This window comes from Mustela erminea, chromosome 7, assembly GCF_009829155.1.
Source record: "Mustela erminea isolate mMusErm1 chromosome 7, mMusErm1.Pri, whole genome shotgun sequence".
In the NCBI taxonomy this organism is placed as follows: Eukaryota; Metazoa; Chordata; class Mammalia; order Carnivora; family Mustelidae; genus Mustela; species Mustela erminea.
Genome location: NC_045620.1, coordinates 18,330,195 through 18,346,832, shown reverse-complemented (window position 1 = coordinate 18,346,832; position 16,638 = coordinate 18,330,195). Strand labels below are relative to the sequence as shown.

General features: G+C 49.9%; 3 protein-coding genes and 1 long non-coding RNA gene across 5 annotated transcripts in view; 2 read left to right on the top strand and 2 right to left on the bottom strand.

Annotated features, from left to right (window-relative positions):
* TOP1 (DNA topoisomerase I) overlaps window positions 1–2,231 on the top strand; it is a 96,367-nt gene extending 94,136 nt beyond the window's left edge. The window contains exon 21 of the mRNA XM_032350668.1: window positions 1,124–2,231. Coding sequence (XP_032206559.1) covers window positions 1,124–1,226 — 103 coding nt within the window. The 3' untranslated portion in view covers window positions 1,227–2,231. The remainder of the gene's footprint in view (window positions 1–1,123) is intronic.
* A 2,343-nt stretch (window positions 2,232–4,574) lies between these two features.
* Window positions 4,575–10,722, bottom strand: LOC116594957. The gene is made up of 3 exons (XR_004287481.1): window positions 10,694–10,722; window positions 8,721–8,849; window positions 4,575–4,695 (listed from the first exon to the last, which is right to left on the bottom strand). It is a non-coding gene; the product is annotated as an uncharacterized LOC116594957 (long non-coding RNA).
* A 30-nt stretch (window positions 10,723–10,752) lies between these two features.
* On the bottom strand, window positions 10,753–12,296 carry LOC116594956 (collagen alpha-1(XVIII) chain-like). Its single transcript, XM_032350669.1, has 2 exons — window positions 11,277–12,296; window positions 10,753–10,882 (listed from the first exon to the last, which is right to left on the bottom strand). Exon 1 carries the CDS (start codon window positions 12,283–12,285, stop codon window positions 11,473–11,475), a length of 813 nt encoding a protein of 270 aa, XP_032206560.1. The 5' UTR covers window positions 12,286–12,296; the 3' UTR covers window positions 10,753–10,882; window positions 11,277–11,472.
* PLCG1 (phospholipase C gamma 1) overlaps window positions 11,942–16,638 on the top strand; it is a 36,965-nt gene continuing 32,268 nt past the window's right edge. For both annotated transcript variants that reach the window (XM_032350667.1, XM_032350666.1), the window contains exons 1-2: window positions 11,942–12,012; window positions 12,459–12,803. In XM_032350667.1, coding sequence (XP_032206558.1) covers window positions 12,587–12,803 — 217 coding nt within the window. In that variant the 5' untranslated portion in view covers window positions 11,942–12,012; window positions 12,459–12,586. The remainder of the gene's footprint in view (window positions 12,013–12,458; window positions 12,804–16,638) is intronic.

Below are 16,638 nucleotides of genomic sequence, written 5' to 3'. Positions count from 1 at the left end.
GTGAAGGCAGAAAGGAACAAGCAGAAAAAAACAAAAATGAGAATATAGATCTCAGCAACCTACAGAAAGAGAGGAAGCTTATAACAAAGGCAGATATATTCTCTATTATTTCTATCCCTTCTTATCCCACACAGTCATAAAATGACATCCAAAATAACTGGCTTTTATTTTTTTAAAGATGCTTATTGAATTGTTCTTTTTTTTTTTTTTTAAGATTTTATTTATTTATTTGTCAAAGAGAGAGCGAGAGCGAACACAGGCAGACAGAGTGGAAGGCAGAGTCAGAGGGAGAAGCAGGCTCCCTGCGGAGCAAGGAGCCTGATGTGGGACTCGATCCCAGGTTGCTGGGATCATGACCTGAGCCGAAGGCAGCTGCTTAACCAACTGAGCCACCCAGGCGTCCCGCTTACTGAATTGTTCTAAGCTTAGGTGGAAGAATCCATCTCTGTGCTTCTCTGGGCCAGGGGTTCCGCCCAGCTGTTGCACCCTTTTTGCTCTTTTTGCCCTGTTGGATGCTAGAGGTTCGGTTAGCTTGAGGGACAGTATGCGCAGTGGTTAAGAGCATGGACTCAAGCCAGACAGCTTGGGTTCGGTTTTCAGCTCTATGCTCTCCAGCTACATGAGGATGTAAGCAAATTACTGAATTATCTCTCTCAGTTCTTTTTTCTTTCTTTCTTTCTTTCTTTCCTTTCTCTTTCTCTCTATCTCTCTCTCTCTTTCTTTCTTTGACAGAGAGTACAAGCAGGGAGAGCAGCAGGGAAAGGGAGAAGCAGACTCCCTGCTGAGCAAGGAGCCCGATGTGGGACTCGATCCCAGGACCCTGAGATCATGACCTGAGCCAAAGGCAGACGCTCTACCGACTGAGCCACCCAGGCACCCTTTCTTAGTTTTTTCACATGCACCTCTTTGATTAGGACATCTGTAGTAGCAAGTAGCATCTACCTTAGAGGTCACTGTCATGATTTAAATGAGCTAATGATGCTCTTAGAACATGTCCGGCACACTTCTTAAAATTCATTCTCACCAGATGGGATGAAGAAGGAGGTACATTCAAACCCCCTACCCTGGGTCTGGGCTGTTGCTTGCTGAGACACTAATCCCTCTCTTTCTCCTTTGTGTGCAGGTGCAAGAAGTGGGGGGTCCCAATTGAGAAAATTTACAACAAAACCCAGCGGGAGAAGTTTGCTTGGGCTATCGACATGGCCGATGAGGACTACGAGTTCTAGCCAGTCTTGAGGGGCAGAGTTCTGTGAAAAGGAACAGCGTGGTTTGGGGAAGATGGATAAACTGTGAGCCTTGCTTACCCTCACACCTGAGGGAGAGAGGCAGCAAGTCTTAACAAACCAACATCTTTGAGAAAAGATAAACCTGGAGATATTATAAGGGAGAGCTGAGCCAGTTGTCCTATGGACAACTTATTTAAAAATATTTCAGATATCAAAATTCTAGCTGTATGATTTGTTTTGAATTTTGTTTTTATTTTCAAGAGAGCAAGTGGATGGGAATTTGTCAGAGTTCTGCCAGGCAAATTCACTGTTTCACTGAAGCATTTGGATTCTCTTAGCTACTGTATACGAAGTCCGATTATATTGGTGCGTTTTTACAGTTAGGGTTTTGCAATAACTTCTATATTTTAATAGAAATGAATTCCTAAACTCCCTCCCCTTTCCCCCATTTCAGGAATTTAAAATTAAGTAGAACAAAAACCCAGCGCACCTGTTAGTGAGAATTGTCACTATCTATTGTCATGGGAATCAATTTTCATTAAACTTGAAGCAGTCGTGACATCGGCAGTGTTTTGGTTCAGACACCTGTTCACAGAAAAGCATGATGGGAAAATATTTCCTGACTTGAGTGTTCCTTTTTAAATGTGAATTTTTATTTCTTTTTAATTATTTTAAAATATTTAAACCTTTTTCTTGATCTTAAAGATCGTGTAGATTGGGGTCGGGGAGGGACGAGGGGTTGAGTGAGTCTAAGGATAATGAAATAATCAGTGACTGAAACCATTTTCCCATCATCCTTTGTTCTGAGCATTCTCTGTACCCTTCAGATAGCCATCTTTTTCATTTTAAAGCCAGTCTTTCACTTGAAAGATTTTATTGTGTAAAAAGTTCCACAAGTCAATAATTTAGAGGAAAATGAGTATTTGGTCCAAAAAAGGAAAAATAATCAAGAATTTAGGGCTTTTATTTTTTTCTTTTGTAATTGTGTAAAAAATGGAAAAAAAACATAAAAAGCAGAATTTTAATGTGAAGACATTTTTTGCTATAATCATTAGTTTTAGAGGCATTGTTAGTTTAGTGTGTGTGCAGAGTCCATTTCCCACATCTTTCCTCAAGTATCTTCTATTTTTATCATGAATTCCCTTTTAATCAACTGTAGGTTATTTAAAATAAATTCCTACAACTTAACGGAAACCTAGTGTCTGCCTCTTTGTTAGCCAGGTCCCCGGCCTGACTGGGGCTACAGGACTGGGACTCCATGTGGGATGTCGTCTCACTGCTCAGCTCAGTAAGGGTGGCTCCCTCCCTCCCCAGGAGCTGGGGCTAGGCTGGGCCTGGAAGGGGCTGCACCTGTCCTGTGCTCTGGATGTGGGGAGGGGAGCCCAAGTCCACATCTTTCGATAAAAGCAAGCCCAGGAAGTGAAGGATGGTATAGGAAATCTATAACAGGTGGGGTACAACAACTATTTGGAGCCTAGGATAGATAGTATGTATTGAGCCAAGATGTAATGAATGTATTTGGGAGGCAGACCTGCTGCTTTCTATATGTGCTGGCCACAAGCATCAGGGACCTTGTCTGGGTTTGCTTGTGTGGCTAAACTTGCAGTCAGCATGGCAGGAATTAAGGGTACCAAGCCAGTTTTAATCCAGTACTCAGTGGATCCCAGAGGCCCAAATGTAGACTCCCTATGTTAATTGGTTAATTACTCCCCAGGGCTCCTGTCCCCATGTTGGTAGGGTCCCTACAAAAATGGTTCAGGAAGAAGGATGAATTAATCCTGGCCAAACAGAGCAGGGGGCAGGAAGGCCAGTGGTCAGAATTGGTCACTTAGCCCTATACCCTCTGGCTTGCGAGCATGTACCAGGTATATTCTGAGAGGAGAGCCATCTCCTTGACAGTCTCAACTCCCTGGGACCAAGGGCTGGGCTGGTGTTGGCCCACTGAAGAGAACCCTGGAAGATCCTTCTTGGCAGTCTGCATTTCACTGGCCAGTGAGGGAGGGAGCATTCGCGCCAGGGAAAAAAGGAGGTTATGTGGCCATCAGTGCTTTGGAGCTGATGACAGCCAAGTTTTGTAAATTCTGTGGTGTTGAGGTAGCTACACCACTGAACATAAAGAATGGCAACACAGAGGCTCATGAGATAATCAATACACTTCATGGTTGAGGGGTGGGTGATAAGAATTTGGACCTAGGTTTGGGACTTGAGCAAGACTGTCCAAAACCAGGGGACAAACCTTGGTCCAGAACTAGAAATTAGGGACAGGAGTTCCTGCATGCATAAGATTTTACTGATGAGGATAAACTCGAGCCTACCTTTCCCAGTAGGGATCGTCCTACAAGTCCTCTGAGGGCAGGTGCACAGCAACTAGATCTGGTCAAGAGCAATTGTGAAGGGCACCCTTGGTGGTAGCAGGCTTGGGAGAGCAAACCAGAGGATGGAAGCTGACCTGGCCAGTGGGGATGAGGGAAGGGGTTGGACATGTAGGTGAGGGCCAGATGGGACAGGCCCTGAAAAATGCTTGAGTCCGGAGTTGGGAGAAGACCCACCCCCTCGCTTATTCCTCCAGTAGGTTATGTCCCTCCTCACACTTCCAGCCTTGTCCAGAAGCAGAAGCCTGATGTGCAGAGTCTGAAAAACTCCCTCCTAACAGGCTCTTCTGTGATGCTCGAGTCCAGCTCTGGGCAAAGTGGGATGGCTTCCGCATGCCAAGTGTATCTGTGTGCTTGCTTGGCTCCTCTTTCCCTTACCCCCTGCATCTGCTTGGCAGCTCTTGTCCAGTCTCTGTCAAGTCCACCTTGGGCCTACATCACAGTAAAAAAAATGAAAAAAAAAGGTCTCACTACTCCCAGCTGTTTCCAGCCACCACCCCCTCCATCTCCCACTTCACATACAAGTGCCTGGAGTGAGTCATCCACTCTGCCGGGTCATTCCTCCACCCACTGCAACCAGCTTCTGTCCCACCTTGACCCCGAATCCCCCCTCCCCTCTGACCACAGTCGCCAACGAATGAGTGACCAAACCCATTAATGGGCTCTGCATTGTGTATCTTCTTTGTGGCACTGAACACTTAACCGCTCTTCCATTTAACAGCTCTACTGAAAACATTTTACATATCATACAGTCTACCCATTCCAAGTGTATTTTTAGTAACTACTGAGGGCTATTGCCATCATCATAAATCAGTTTTAGTAAATCATCCTCCCAGTAAGTTCCCTCATGGCCACTTAAAGTTAATCCCCACTCCCACCACCTCCAGTTCCCACTAATCTGCTTTCTCTATAAATTTGTCTTTTCCGGTGGACATGACAGACAAATGGAACGCCACAACATGTGAGTACTCGCCTCTCCAAGCACTTCTCTGTAGCTTCCACGATGGCATCCTCTCCTGGTTCTACTCCTGTCTCTCTCGGGCTGCTTCATCTTGGTCATCTCCCCTCTCAGGTCCTGGCTGCTGTGGCTCTCTCCACTGCACAGAAGAAAGGGGCCTAGTGGATTCCATTTGCATGGAGGGCAACGACTCCCAGACCTCCGTCTCCAGCCTAAACCCCTTTCCTGAGCTCCAGACCCATGCTGGAGCTGGAAGGGAGGTCCCCAAGCTACTCACTCTCCAATCTCTGGAACGGAGCTCAGTACCAACTACTCCATGGCCACTGGGCTGTTTCACATCAGAGAGAGGCACCACTGTCTGCTCTGCCCCTCAACCAGAGTCCAGGGCCACCACCAGCCTTCTCCTTTCTTTCTCTTACTTCCACATCCAGTAAATTAGCAACTCTGAAATCACCTCCTAAACGCCACATATGCAAAAAGCTTTATAAAATTTTTTTTTTTTTTTTTTTAACTCAGAAAAGAGTTTACTTATATTTTGGTCTTTACAAAATCCCTCATATAATGGGATACTCTCTCAACTTGTTTTGAACCAAAAAGCACTTTTTGGAGAAAAGACATTACCCTGAAATGACCTCTCAAGCTAGTTTTGGACGATTATAAGTAGTCCCCTGACAAAATGTGTAAACAAGGAGGCAGAGAAATTTACCACAGACTTAGTAATTATTTCTCACAATCCCAAGTATTACATATAAACAAATCTCTTAAAGGTCACTTTAATAGCAAGACAACATTGATTTTTTTTTTAAGGCTTGGCAATGGTATGCTACATATAGATACATACACGTGTGTGTGTGTGTGTGTATGTGTGTGTATTTTAACGGTTTCAGGAAAACATACTTACTACAGACTTAACATTTGTGTCAAAATATGGAAGGTGTTGGTGGAGTCTGACGTGAAGCCAGAGTGGCCATCAGCTCAAAATTGAAGCTGGCTGATGGGTACAAGGAAATTCACTATACTATCCTGTCCACACTTACATATATTTGAAATTCTCCATAAAATTTTTAGTGCAATACAGTAAGTAGTTATTATGCAGGTCATTAATAGATACCTATGGGAGAAATGAAAAGAAAGCTGTTTTAACATTACACAAAAGGTCATTCTGCTTAGATTAAAATTTGGCATCAGATACTGACTCGGGAAGTATCGTCTCTTCAACAACACAGAGGGGTCTCAAAAACATGCTGAATGTAGACCACGGTTACATACTCCTTGGTTCCATTTTATGTGAAATTCTAGAATAGGCAAATACTATTCTGTAGTGATGGAAAGTATGTTAGTGTTGCTGGACGGGAGGGCAGGGGAGACTGACTATAAAGGGGCACCGAGAAACTTCAGGGTGATGGAAGTGTTTTGTACCTTGATTGCATGGAGGTTACACGACGGTATTACATTCATCAAAGCTCACCACACTTTACACTTAAAAAGGGGTCCACTTTTTTTTTTTGTATGTAAGTTATTCCTCAATCGAGCTGATTTTTCCAAAACTACTCTCAAAACAACTTAGAAAGCACTGAAGGTGATGTGCTTTCAGAAATTTATATTAGATGACTCAAAGTAGTTCTCCTGGGGATAACTACATAGAAATCAAAGATTTGTAGAGAGGGGCGCCTGGGTGGCTCAGTGGATTAAGCCGCTGCCTTCGGCTCAGGTCATGATCTCCGTGTCCTGGGATTGAGCCCCGCATCGGGCTCTCTGCTCAGCAGGGAGCCTGCTTCCCCCTCTGTCTCTGCCTGCCTCTCTGCCTACTTGTGCTCTCTCTCTCTGTCAAATAAAATAAATAAAATCTTTAAAAAAAAAAAAAAAAGATTTGTAGAGAGCTTGACCATAAGTTTATTACTGCAAAGGTGAGAGTGGGAAAAATACATATCCATAAATTAATATGCTGCTTTAAATATGTGATTTAGAATATGTTCATGTAACTAAATAAGCTGTCATACTGGCCATTTGAATCATGTGTCTCTAAGAATGTTTCTATTTTAGTTGCCAAGAAGCCTCAAAACATCTGGAGTGCCCTTACTGCAAAAACAAGCCATCACCTTATACTGGGTGGGAGTTTCCATATCTCTAGGCATATACATTCTCTCTCACTTAGCTCTACTCTCACAGCTAGCAATACATGTCTCTTCTCAGTGCTCCAGGGGCCCTTATCACAGCCAGTTGTCATCTGTTGACAAATTTCTGTTGGCATTTCTTTACCCAAAAGTGGAGTGAGAACTTGGTCTGATTCATCTCCGCTGTTACCACTATAGAGGAGCATCAGGAGAGTTTGTTGGAAGAAAGGAAGAGACTCAGTCGGTTAAGTGCCTGCCTTCAGCTCAGGTCTTGATCCCCCGTCCTGGGATCGAGCCCCACACTGGGCTCCCTGTTCAGCAGAAAGCCTGCTTCTCCTTCTCCCTTTCCCTCTGCCCCTCCCCATGCGCATGCTCACTCTCTCTTTCTCTCTCTCTTTCAAATAAATAAGTGAAATCTTAAAAAAAAAAAAAAAGGAAGAAGAACAAGAAACATGAGATCCAGCAACTAAGTTGGAGCCATAGATAGATATTGGGGCGAGAGGTCAAGAATCTGAACTGCAGGTTGTGAGGTGGAGCTCAAGGTACACTGAGTACACAGTACCAGCTGTATACAGAGGTACAGGTTAGCAGGCTCAAACTCAGAGATGAGCTGGTCAGACACCTAAAATAAGAAACTACCAAGCAAAAATTTTAAAGAACAGCTTTAAAGAAAAAGGATAAAGTTTTATGTGAGGAAACAAGACTGTAAGTCTATAACTCTGCCTACTTTCAATTGTGGAAGGGGCTTCATTGAGCTACACTTTTATATTATCCCTTCTATATTTATGCAAGGTATTACAAGGAATCAATGAAAACTGCATATCTGTTGGAACATTCTCCACTATCTCAATCAAATAAGTGTCCATATGAGAAACTTCTTTTATAATTTCACCCCGGGGGAGAAAATGTTTCTCCCCTGGGGAATCAGTTAACAGAATAAAAAGTTCTTGCTTTGGCTACCAGGAAGCTCAGTTACATTTGATTCTCAGTGACAGCAGTTGTATTAACCCTTACTAACCATATTCTATTCCTCCTCCTTATATAGCCTATTCCAATTCTACAGTACAATATTTTTGTTCTTTGGTTTAAATGCTCTAAATGTTTCTAAAGGACTGGAAAAGAATAGATTTGAGGTGGGCACAGCCATGTGCCACTGAGATTCTCCTTCAAGGAAGCACTTGTCACCCCCACTGCTGGGAGACCCATCAGCCCTCAAAGATCGTCTCGGTTCCAGACAGCCATGTGACCGAGGCTGCGTTCTTCCCGGGGCTGACTGAAGTGGGACTCTGAAGGCCCAGCCATTTCGAGCCAGCACTAGACAACAGAGTTCCCTGGACGTCGGCTGAGGCTGTCACCAGGCCTGTGCCACAGTTTAACTTCTCCCTGTGCTCCCTCCTCTTTCTGCCTCTCTCTCTCACAGTGTTGATCCCAAGAGCCCAAAGGTTCTGCATGCTAGCCTCTGCCATTCAGAGTCTGCTTCCAAAGAGCCTAATCTGTGACATTTAACCAAATACAGATGGTCCCCGATTTATGACAGTTTGACTCACGATTTTTCAGCTTAACGATAGTGCAAAAGTGATATGCACTCAATAGAAACTGTACTTTGGATTTTGATCTTTTCCCGGCTAGCCATATGCAGCGTGAGCCTCTCTTGCGATGCTGGGCAGTGGCCATGACTCCCAGTCAGCTGTGTAATCAAGAAGGTAAATAACCCCTACGCTTACAACCCTGCACCCATACAACAATTGTTTTTCACTTTTACTACAGTATTCAGGAAACTTCATGAGACATTCAACACCTTATTACATAGAACAGGCTTTGTGTTAGGTGATTTTTATCCAACCAGAGGCTAATGTTAGTGTTCTGAGTACATTTAAGGTAGGCTAGTCACAGTAAGTGCTTTTCAACTTATCGTATTTTCAAATTATGACGGGTTTATTGGGATGTAACCCCATCATAAGGCAAGGAAGAGCTAGAACTAAAAATAGAAAACACATCAGCTAGGGGTATTATGGAAGGGGGTGAGAGCACACAGCGAAATAGTTCATACCTACACGGGAGGCAACGTCAGCATTGACACTGGAGCCAGGCTGCCTGGGTTCGAATCCCATCTCTGCCATCTCTCAGCTGTGTGTCCACAAACACGTCTCTCAATCTCTCTGTGCCTCAGTTTTTTCATCTATAGGTTGGGAATAGTAAGAGAACTTAGAATGCTATCATAAGTAAATGAGCCAACGTGGGTAAAGCAGTTATATAGGACTTACACTATGCCAAGTGCTGTTCTAAGTGTTCGATAAATAAACACCTAAGAGGTCAGGCCCTATGAGGCCAAAGGGGCATCTGAGCTGGGACCCTTACCCAGAACACGGGCACACCCAGGTACGGTGTGGGCTGAGGCATGTTGAAGCACGAGCGCTGACAGAAATAGGCCCAAGCAGGGCTAGCCTGGGTGATGTCAGGGCGTGTATCTTGTGTAGGTTCTGGGCTGCTCCCTCCAAGCCAGCGCAGCTGCACACATTGCCAGGAACACCCACGTACCCATATGTATGCTGAGCTGGGGGAAGCCCAAACCAGCCACACCCCTCTGCATGGCCTGCTTTTCCTGAATCTCTTTTGGTGGAGGGAGGCACCTGAGGCCTGAGAAGCTAGCTCAGAAATCCCAGAAGGAAACGGGGCCTTTTTTCTGATGAAGGGCCTGGCAGCAGACTGAAAACATGAGCTCCTGTTGACAGAGCTTTCTGGAGCCCCTGGGGGCCTGCCTGGCCCTGGAGGCAAAGGCAAAAGCAAGTAAGCATGGTCTGAGTGCTAGGAAGCTCTCAGAAAATGGAGAAAGAGATTTTAAAAGTGTATCACAGCTACCCAAGTCAACACAAGAAGCTCGATGAGGACTATAGCACTTAGGAGGGGGTGTCAAGGACAAATGGACGAGAACAGATAAGCCGAGAGAGGCCCCATTCTGTCCCCACCTGTCCCTGGCTTCATCATCTGAGGTGCTCCGCCTCACTTTAACTCTAGCCTTTTCCTTCCTACACTCCTCAAGCTCTCTCTGGCCTCTGTACATGTTGTTATCTCTGCCTGGAAAGTACTTTCGTCCAGCCCACCTCTAGTAATTCACCTGACCAGCTACTCACATCCTGTAGACCTCTGTTGAGTTCTAGAGAGGCTTTCTTTTCTACTAAGAGAGAGATCAAATAGGTGTCCCTCGTGTTTTATCTCGTAGCCCTCTGTGTTCTTCCTCCCTATCTGCCATCACAGTCGTCCCTACATAACACTGTTTATCTGTTTAATGCCTGAATTCCTGGAGGGTTAGTGCTGGATTTCTTTTTCTTCCAACCCAGGACACGATGGCCCAGCACAGGGCAGCTCAGGGACAGTCCAAGCCATACTCTATGAGCATTCCCTGTGTGCCTAGAGCCAGCCATGCCCGGGGCCTCCCCTCACTGGTACTGACTAGCGAGCTAGCCTCTGTGCCCGATGAGACCACCAGGACCTATTTAAGGCTCTCTTGTGAAGCAAAAAAAAAAAAAATGCATGGACTCAAGACAGACTGGGTTCAAATTCCCACTCGTTACTTATGTGGCCTCGGGGCAAATTGCAGAAATTATCTGAATCTCAGGTTCCTCATCAGTAAACTGGGGACAATAATCCCTGATTAGATAGTAATTATGAGGATCAGGTGTGACCACACTTGTAAGCCTTGTAGTGCTAGGCCAGGCACTGGGTCGACTTTAGTGCCCTCCCTCCCACTTTAAAGGGTGGGCACTTGGGGCGCCTGGGTGGCTCAGTGGATTAAAGGGTGGGCACTAGGTGGCAGTCCACATCGGATCACTCCACCTCCCCCAGGTGGTTGAAGCCAACAAAAGGCTCAGCTTCCTGCTGGATTCTCAGCTTCCTAGGGGCCACACTTGAGGGACTCCAAATACAACCCCACACGTTACCACTGCAGCAAGACAAAGAGGCAGCCCTGGACACGAGTCACCACCCAGCTGGGTAAGGGGTCTAAGCCCACACGCGTATACTCACGAATTGCTGAAACCTGGATCTTTCTCTGGCATCAGCTGGGTGCTCGGCCGGGCCTCTGGGCTCTCAAGTTGTCCTGCTTTGCCTGACTCAACATCTGTCAGACCAGCTCCCCTGTGACCGGTGTCACAGGTGTCTTCAGTTTGTCTGTGATGGGGGCGGCTACACTTCAGGTGCAAGTCTAGGGAATGGCTTCAGGAAGACAGAGTATGAATTATTCAAATAACCACTAAAAGGCCTTGTGGCTGCAGCATGGAGAGTGAAGGGGAGGTGGTGAGAGACAAAGTGGGAGAGAGAGAAAGGGGCCCGAGCATACAGGACCAGCTGAGACAGGAGGGCCTGTGGATTTTAAGTGCGGTGGGAAGTCGTGGAGGGTTTGAGGCGGAAGGTAGGGGATCACGATTTAATTTCTTTTTAAAGATTAAAGCATGGAGAATAGATGCAGTTCAAATCAGGGAGAATAAATAGTCTGGAGGAGAAAAGATGGGCGTCAGGCTTGTGGGTGGAGTGGAGGTAGCCAAGGGTAGAGCTAAAAGGCCTTGCTAGATTGCTGGGCGGTGGAGGCCGTCAGGGGAATCAAGGATACCTCCAAGAGTCTTGGCCCAGGCGCCTTAGAAGACTTAATGCCACGTTCCGAGAAAGGGAGGACTGTGGGAAGAGCGGTTTGAGGAGGGAGGGGAGAGGCTCGTGTTAAACGGGGGGCGTGGAGCAGCAGGAGGCAGGGAATATACAGATTTGGTGCTACGGCTGAAGTCATGGGAAAGGTCGCCTTAGGAACTGGCTCAGGACCCAGCCCAGAGGAAGAGAAACTTCTGGGACCCAAAGGCAGAGGCCTGAGACGCAGGAGAAAAACACGGGGACTCAGGCCACGAAAACCAAAGCTCCGGAAAGCGTTTGCAAGAGGGGCGCGTGGAGGCGGAGCGTGAGGTGGGGCGGGCAGTGGCTGATGAGAAGCAGAGATGGAGGCCACCGGGGGCCACAGGTCTAAAGGCCCTCCAGGGGAGGTTCAGGTCTGGGGGCTTCTTCGAATGACGGGTCCATCGAAGGTCACACTGGCCAGAGGGGCAGGACAGACGTGAGTCCGGCCGTCGCAGGAGCGGCCTGAGGGCCAGCCCTGCGCGGCCAAAAGGGAGGGGCGGGACAGGCCTGCTGTCCATCAGAGGCCGCCGGCCAATCCGCAGGCTGCTCCGCCCCCGCCCCTCCCGAGGAGGGCGCGCAGAGGACCCGCCGCCGCAGCCGCCGCCGCCGCCGCTGCCGCCGCCGCGGGTGTGAGGCGGCCCGGCCTGGCCTGGCTGGCTCCCTCCGCCGGGCAGCCCGCCCAGGTAACCGGGTTTGGCCGGCGGGCCTGGGGGCGCTCTGCACCCTCGCCTCTTCTCCCGGACGCCGCGCGGGGAGCGGGGTTGAGGAAACGGCTGCGGCGGGGCCTGTGCGGGACAGTGGGCTGAGCGGCCGCCTGTGCGTGTGCGACTGACTGACGGGCCGGCGCGGGGTTGCCGCGCGTGACGGGGCCAGCCGGGGCAGCGTGAGCTTGAAGCTCTGCGGGACGGAGGGACGGGCTCATTGACCGCGAGCGGCGCGCGCGCTCCCGCCGCCATTGCGCCCCGCGCCCCCGCCCGGGGCCTGTCTGGGGGTCGCGGGGCGCAGGCGCGGCGGGCGGGGGTCCTCTCCACGGGCGCGCGGGCGCCTTTGTTCCCTGCGCGCGGGCCGGGGCGGGGCCTGCAGAGCCGCCCCGCCCCCCGCTCAGGCCCCGCCCCGTCTCCGCCCGCAGGAGCCGCCGCCGGGCCCGCTCGCCGGCCGCCTCTGCCGCCGCCGCCTGCTCCCGCCGGCCCGGCCTGCGCCGCGGCGGCGCCGCTTGCTGCCACCCTCTCTTCCACCTCCACCCCCAGTGCAGAAGCCATGGCGGGCGCCGCGTCCCCCTGCGCCAATGGCTGCGGGCCCGGCGCGCCCTCGGACGCCGAGGTGCTGCACCTCTGCCGCAGCCTCGAGGTGGGCACCGTCATGACTTTGTTCTACTCCAAGAAGTCGCAGCGACCGGAGCGGAAGACCTTCCAGGTCAAGCTGGAAACGCGGCAGATCACGTGGAGCCGTGGCGCCGACAAGATCGAGGGGGCCAGTAAGTGCGCCCCCTTCCCCGGGCCCGCTGCGCGCGGGGGCCGCGGGAGTCCGCGCCGGGCTCCCGTGCGCCCCGGCCGCTGCTGGAGTGACTTGGGTAAACTTTCGGGCCCTCCCCCACAGCCTCCGGCCCCGCCCCCGCCTCTGCCCCGGTGGTCACCGGGGGCGGGGGGCATCCGGGTCCTCAGTCACCTGACAGGACACCCCCTCCCCCAGCCTGGGAAGGGGGGAGTGTTCCAGGCGCTTTGCCCAGAGGCCTAAAAATCCTAGCCGGTTGGAGACCGGCGGGGCGGGCATCGGGTCTCCCCTGCCCGGGGAGTGGTGTTGACGGAGGCCAGGGAAGCCCGGGCGGGTCAGCCCACCCAGCCCCAGAAGCAGGGGCCGGCCCAGACGGTCACCGCCCGTGATCACCTTTTTTCCCATGGTGAAACTTTCTGGGCCCCCCGGGTTGGTTTCCATTTGTAAAGGAACCTTTGCGTTCCCTGAGTAGAACTTAGATGTTGGGGTAGGGTTGGTTTTGGATCAGAGTCAGGCCTACTCATCTGTCTCTTGGGGAGTGAGTGGAAGAAGGTGGTCCTGTTTGGTTTGGAAAAGCCCAAGAAAAGCCAGTGGCTCCCCCCCCCCTTTTGTCTTGAAGCTGAATTTTAGAGGTCTGCGTGGGTGGGCAGACACTCAGAGGCAGGACAGGGACTCTTGGTAAAGGGGCCAGGCTCCCTTTGCCCTTGGAAGCACATGCCCAAGAGCTTGGCCCAGAAGAGCCAGCTTCAGTGCCTTAGAGTCAGGTACTTTTTTCAAGAGTGTGCAGCCAGTTTGGGGTCCCGGTCTAGCCCTTTATGTCCTGTGCTCCGTCTTCCATGGCTGCAGGGAGCCGGGAGTAGCTACTTTTGGTTTCCTGCCTCTTTGCCTTCTCAGGCCTGAACTTGGCTGCTTTGGGACAGGTCTCAGTTGGGAGGAGGGAGTTGGGGGATTTTGAAAAACCCCAGATCTTTCAGTGTTATGCCACTTAGTGCATGCTTGTGCTGTGGCCGGATGGGCACCCAGCTCTGCCCTCCATTCCTCCACACTAGGTGTGAGAGGTAGTGTGTCTGCAACCCTAAGTTGTGGGTTGCTTCCTGCAAGGACTCCCCTAGAGACAGGTGTTAGAGCCAGGGTTAGAATCAGGTCCTTGTGGAGGAGGGGCATCAGGAAGTGACACCCCCCCCAAGGGAGGGTCCTACAGACCTCCTTGGGTATGGTGTGTAGATGGGTTGAGGAGATTGGGAGGAAGGAAAGTCTTGTGGTGAGGCAGCCATCCTCAACGACAAACTCCAGATCTGATACTGCTGCTGAACTTAGAAATGGCAGCTGCCTTCCTCGGTGCCTCCAACAGCCCTGTCAGCTTTGGAGAGAAAATTTTAGTGATTTGAGAGCCTGGATTCCAAAGCTGTGGGAGGACAGACACCACAGGGAACCAGCTAGTCCTGGGGACATCACCCAGGCATCTAGACTCCAGGCACATCCAGACTCCAGGCTCTCGGTTTTATGGTGCTCCCTGTGCTCTGCTCAGTTGGTGGCACTGGCCAGAGGTTCCCTGCTAGAGATTTCCTGGGTAACTAACAGGTTGCACTTCAAACCATGCATGGGATCAGCAGGCAGTAAGGGCAACACTGTGGTTGAAGGCAAGCCTGGATTTGAAGCCCATATATTAGTTGTGGGCCAGTTACGTATCTAGCCAGTTACTTATTTTTTTCTGAGCTTAGTTTCTTGATCTGTAAAGCAGGAGTAGTAATACATACACTATATATGGTTGCTCTGGAGACTAAATGAGAATTGTTGTAAAACCTCTAGCAAAGTGCCTGATACGTTGTAAGTGTTTAATAAACCTAAGCTGTTTTTAATAACAATAGAAATAATGGACTTTGACTGCCCTCCATCCTGGACTGTGAATGTTGAGAGAGAATGTGTGTGTGTGTGGCTCTCGGAGAGCCTGAGGGTATAGGAAGGGAGGAGGATGGGAACCAAGTTCACATTTCACTTAGGTCACTACCCAGAAAAAGGGAGGAAATGGTTTTGTTTTGCTTCAACCCATCTCCTCACCCACCCACCTATCATATATAGAACAGTACATGACAGAGTAAAATGTATGGAGTAAATCTATGGAGATTTGCACATCTGACTCCTGGGTGTAGCTATCTTATTTGTAAGTTGGGGCCTGAACAGGAGGGAGGGGTGTGGAGAGGGAAGAGTCTAGTGCATGGTGTGTCCCGTCTTCAGGAGACGGTGACAGGAATGCAGAGGTCCCAGCCCCCAGCGGTAGGTCAGCTAGAGAAGTACAGATTCGGAGATCTCATCAGCTGGGAGTATAGGCAAAGAATGTCAGAGTCTTGGCCCTTTGATTTCAGAGGCCCAGATTGAAGGAGTCCGAGTAAAAATGCTAGTAGATGCTTGGGTAGAGTTCATATCTTATTAATGGAGCCTCCGGCGGAAGCTGCCCAACTTCTGCCCATTTTTGGTCTACCTTGCTGATGAGTGCTGGTCCCTGCAGCCCCCTCTGCGGGCTCTGCGGAAGGTGGGTGGCCGGCTGTGTCCCCTGCCATCTGGCCTTTTCCTGCTGACTCTGCCGGGGTTCCATGTAGTGCTTGTAGCCTGGCCAGGGGGAGAGGCACTTCTGCTACCCCCAAGGTGTCTGGACCTGAATGAGGGGTACTGTGGGTCAATGAAAATGCGTAGCACCCATGCAGCAGACCTCATTCGGACCTAACTCCGCGCCTTCTCACTTTGCCACTTGTGAAATGGGGCTGCCACGTGCTCATTTCTAGAGTGGTAGTTTGGCTCAAAAGAGGGGTGGGAAAGTACTTTGGTACTAGTTGTCATGGTGATACGACAGGAACCGGGTTGATGTTTGGCTTTTTATGTAGCAGATACTGACCTAAATGAATACAGAGCAGTTACAGACTTCCTGCTGAGTGCTACAAAGACTTTTCATCATATTTTCTTGGGGGTGGGGCTGGGTCTGGAGTCCCACCCCATTTTATAAGATGCAAAATGGAAAATACGGGGAGTGAGTTGTTCCATGGGGTGATAGTGCTACTATGTGACAGTCTCACCCGGACCCAGCTCTCCAGGCCCTGACTGGCCGGCCATCCCAAAAGGACTCTCAGCCCCAGGTTTATGCTGCCAGTGGGCCTCCCCCAGGCCCCATACCCACTGATCTCTGCTGCTCCTCTAAGGAGAAATTGTTGTGTGTAGCCCTGTATTACAGATCCTCAGCCCCTCTAGGTTCTGGCTCCACATTTGTCTTCTGATACCTTTCTGGGGTTCAGTCAAGGGTCATCGTGGGCATCGTGGCCTGGGTGGAGTCTCCATGGAGGGCTCTGAATGACAGTCATGCTCATCTGTGGGGACTTTTGGAGCCTGACGCTTTCTTTCCACTTGGGTTCTTCCCCACTCTTCTAGATGCCAGGCCTTCTTAGGTGGTGAATGAAAACACGTCCTTGCCCTCAGGGAAACAGACAGTGATAATTCCTAGTTGTACCTTTGATGGGGTTGGGGAAGGAATAGTGGCGGAAGAGAGCAAACTGCTCAGACAAGGCAGTCAGGCTCATAGAGGAGGTGATATTGGGACCAGTTGTCTGGGGCTTGACCTCTGTGGCTGTCAGGCTGGTGAGGAGACAGTCCGTGAGGCTTGCTCTGCCGACTGGGCCCAAGGTGTCTGAGGTAGGCAGGCGGGGTGTCATGGGGGTTTTCTTTGTACTGGTTGATTACTCCCAGTGGGAAAGGAGCAAGAACACGTGTCCGGATCTCCAGAGCTAGCCATCCCTGCCTGTGTGTTTCCTGTCTGACTATAGTTTTTCCAG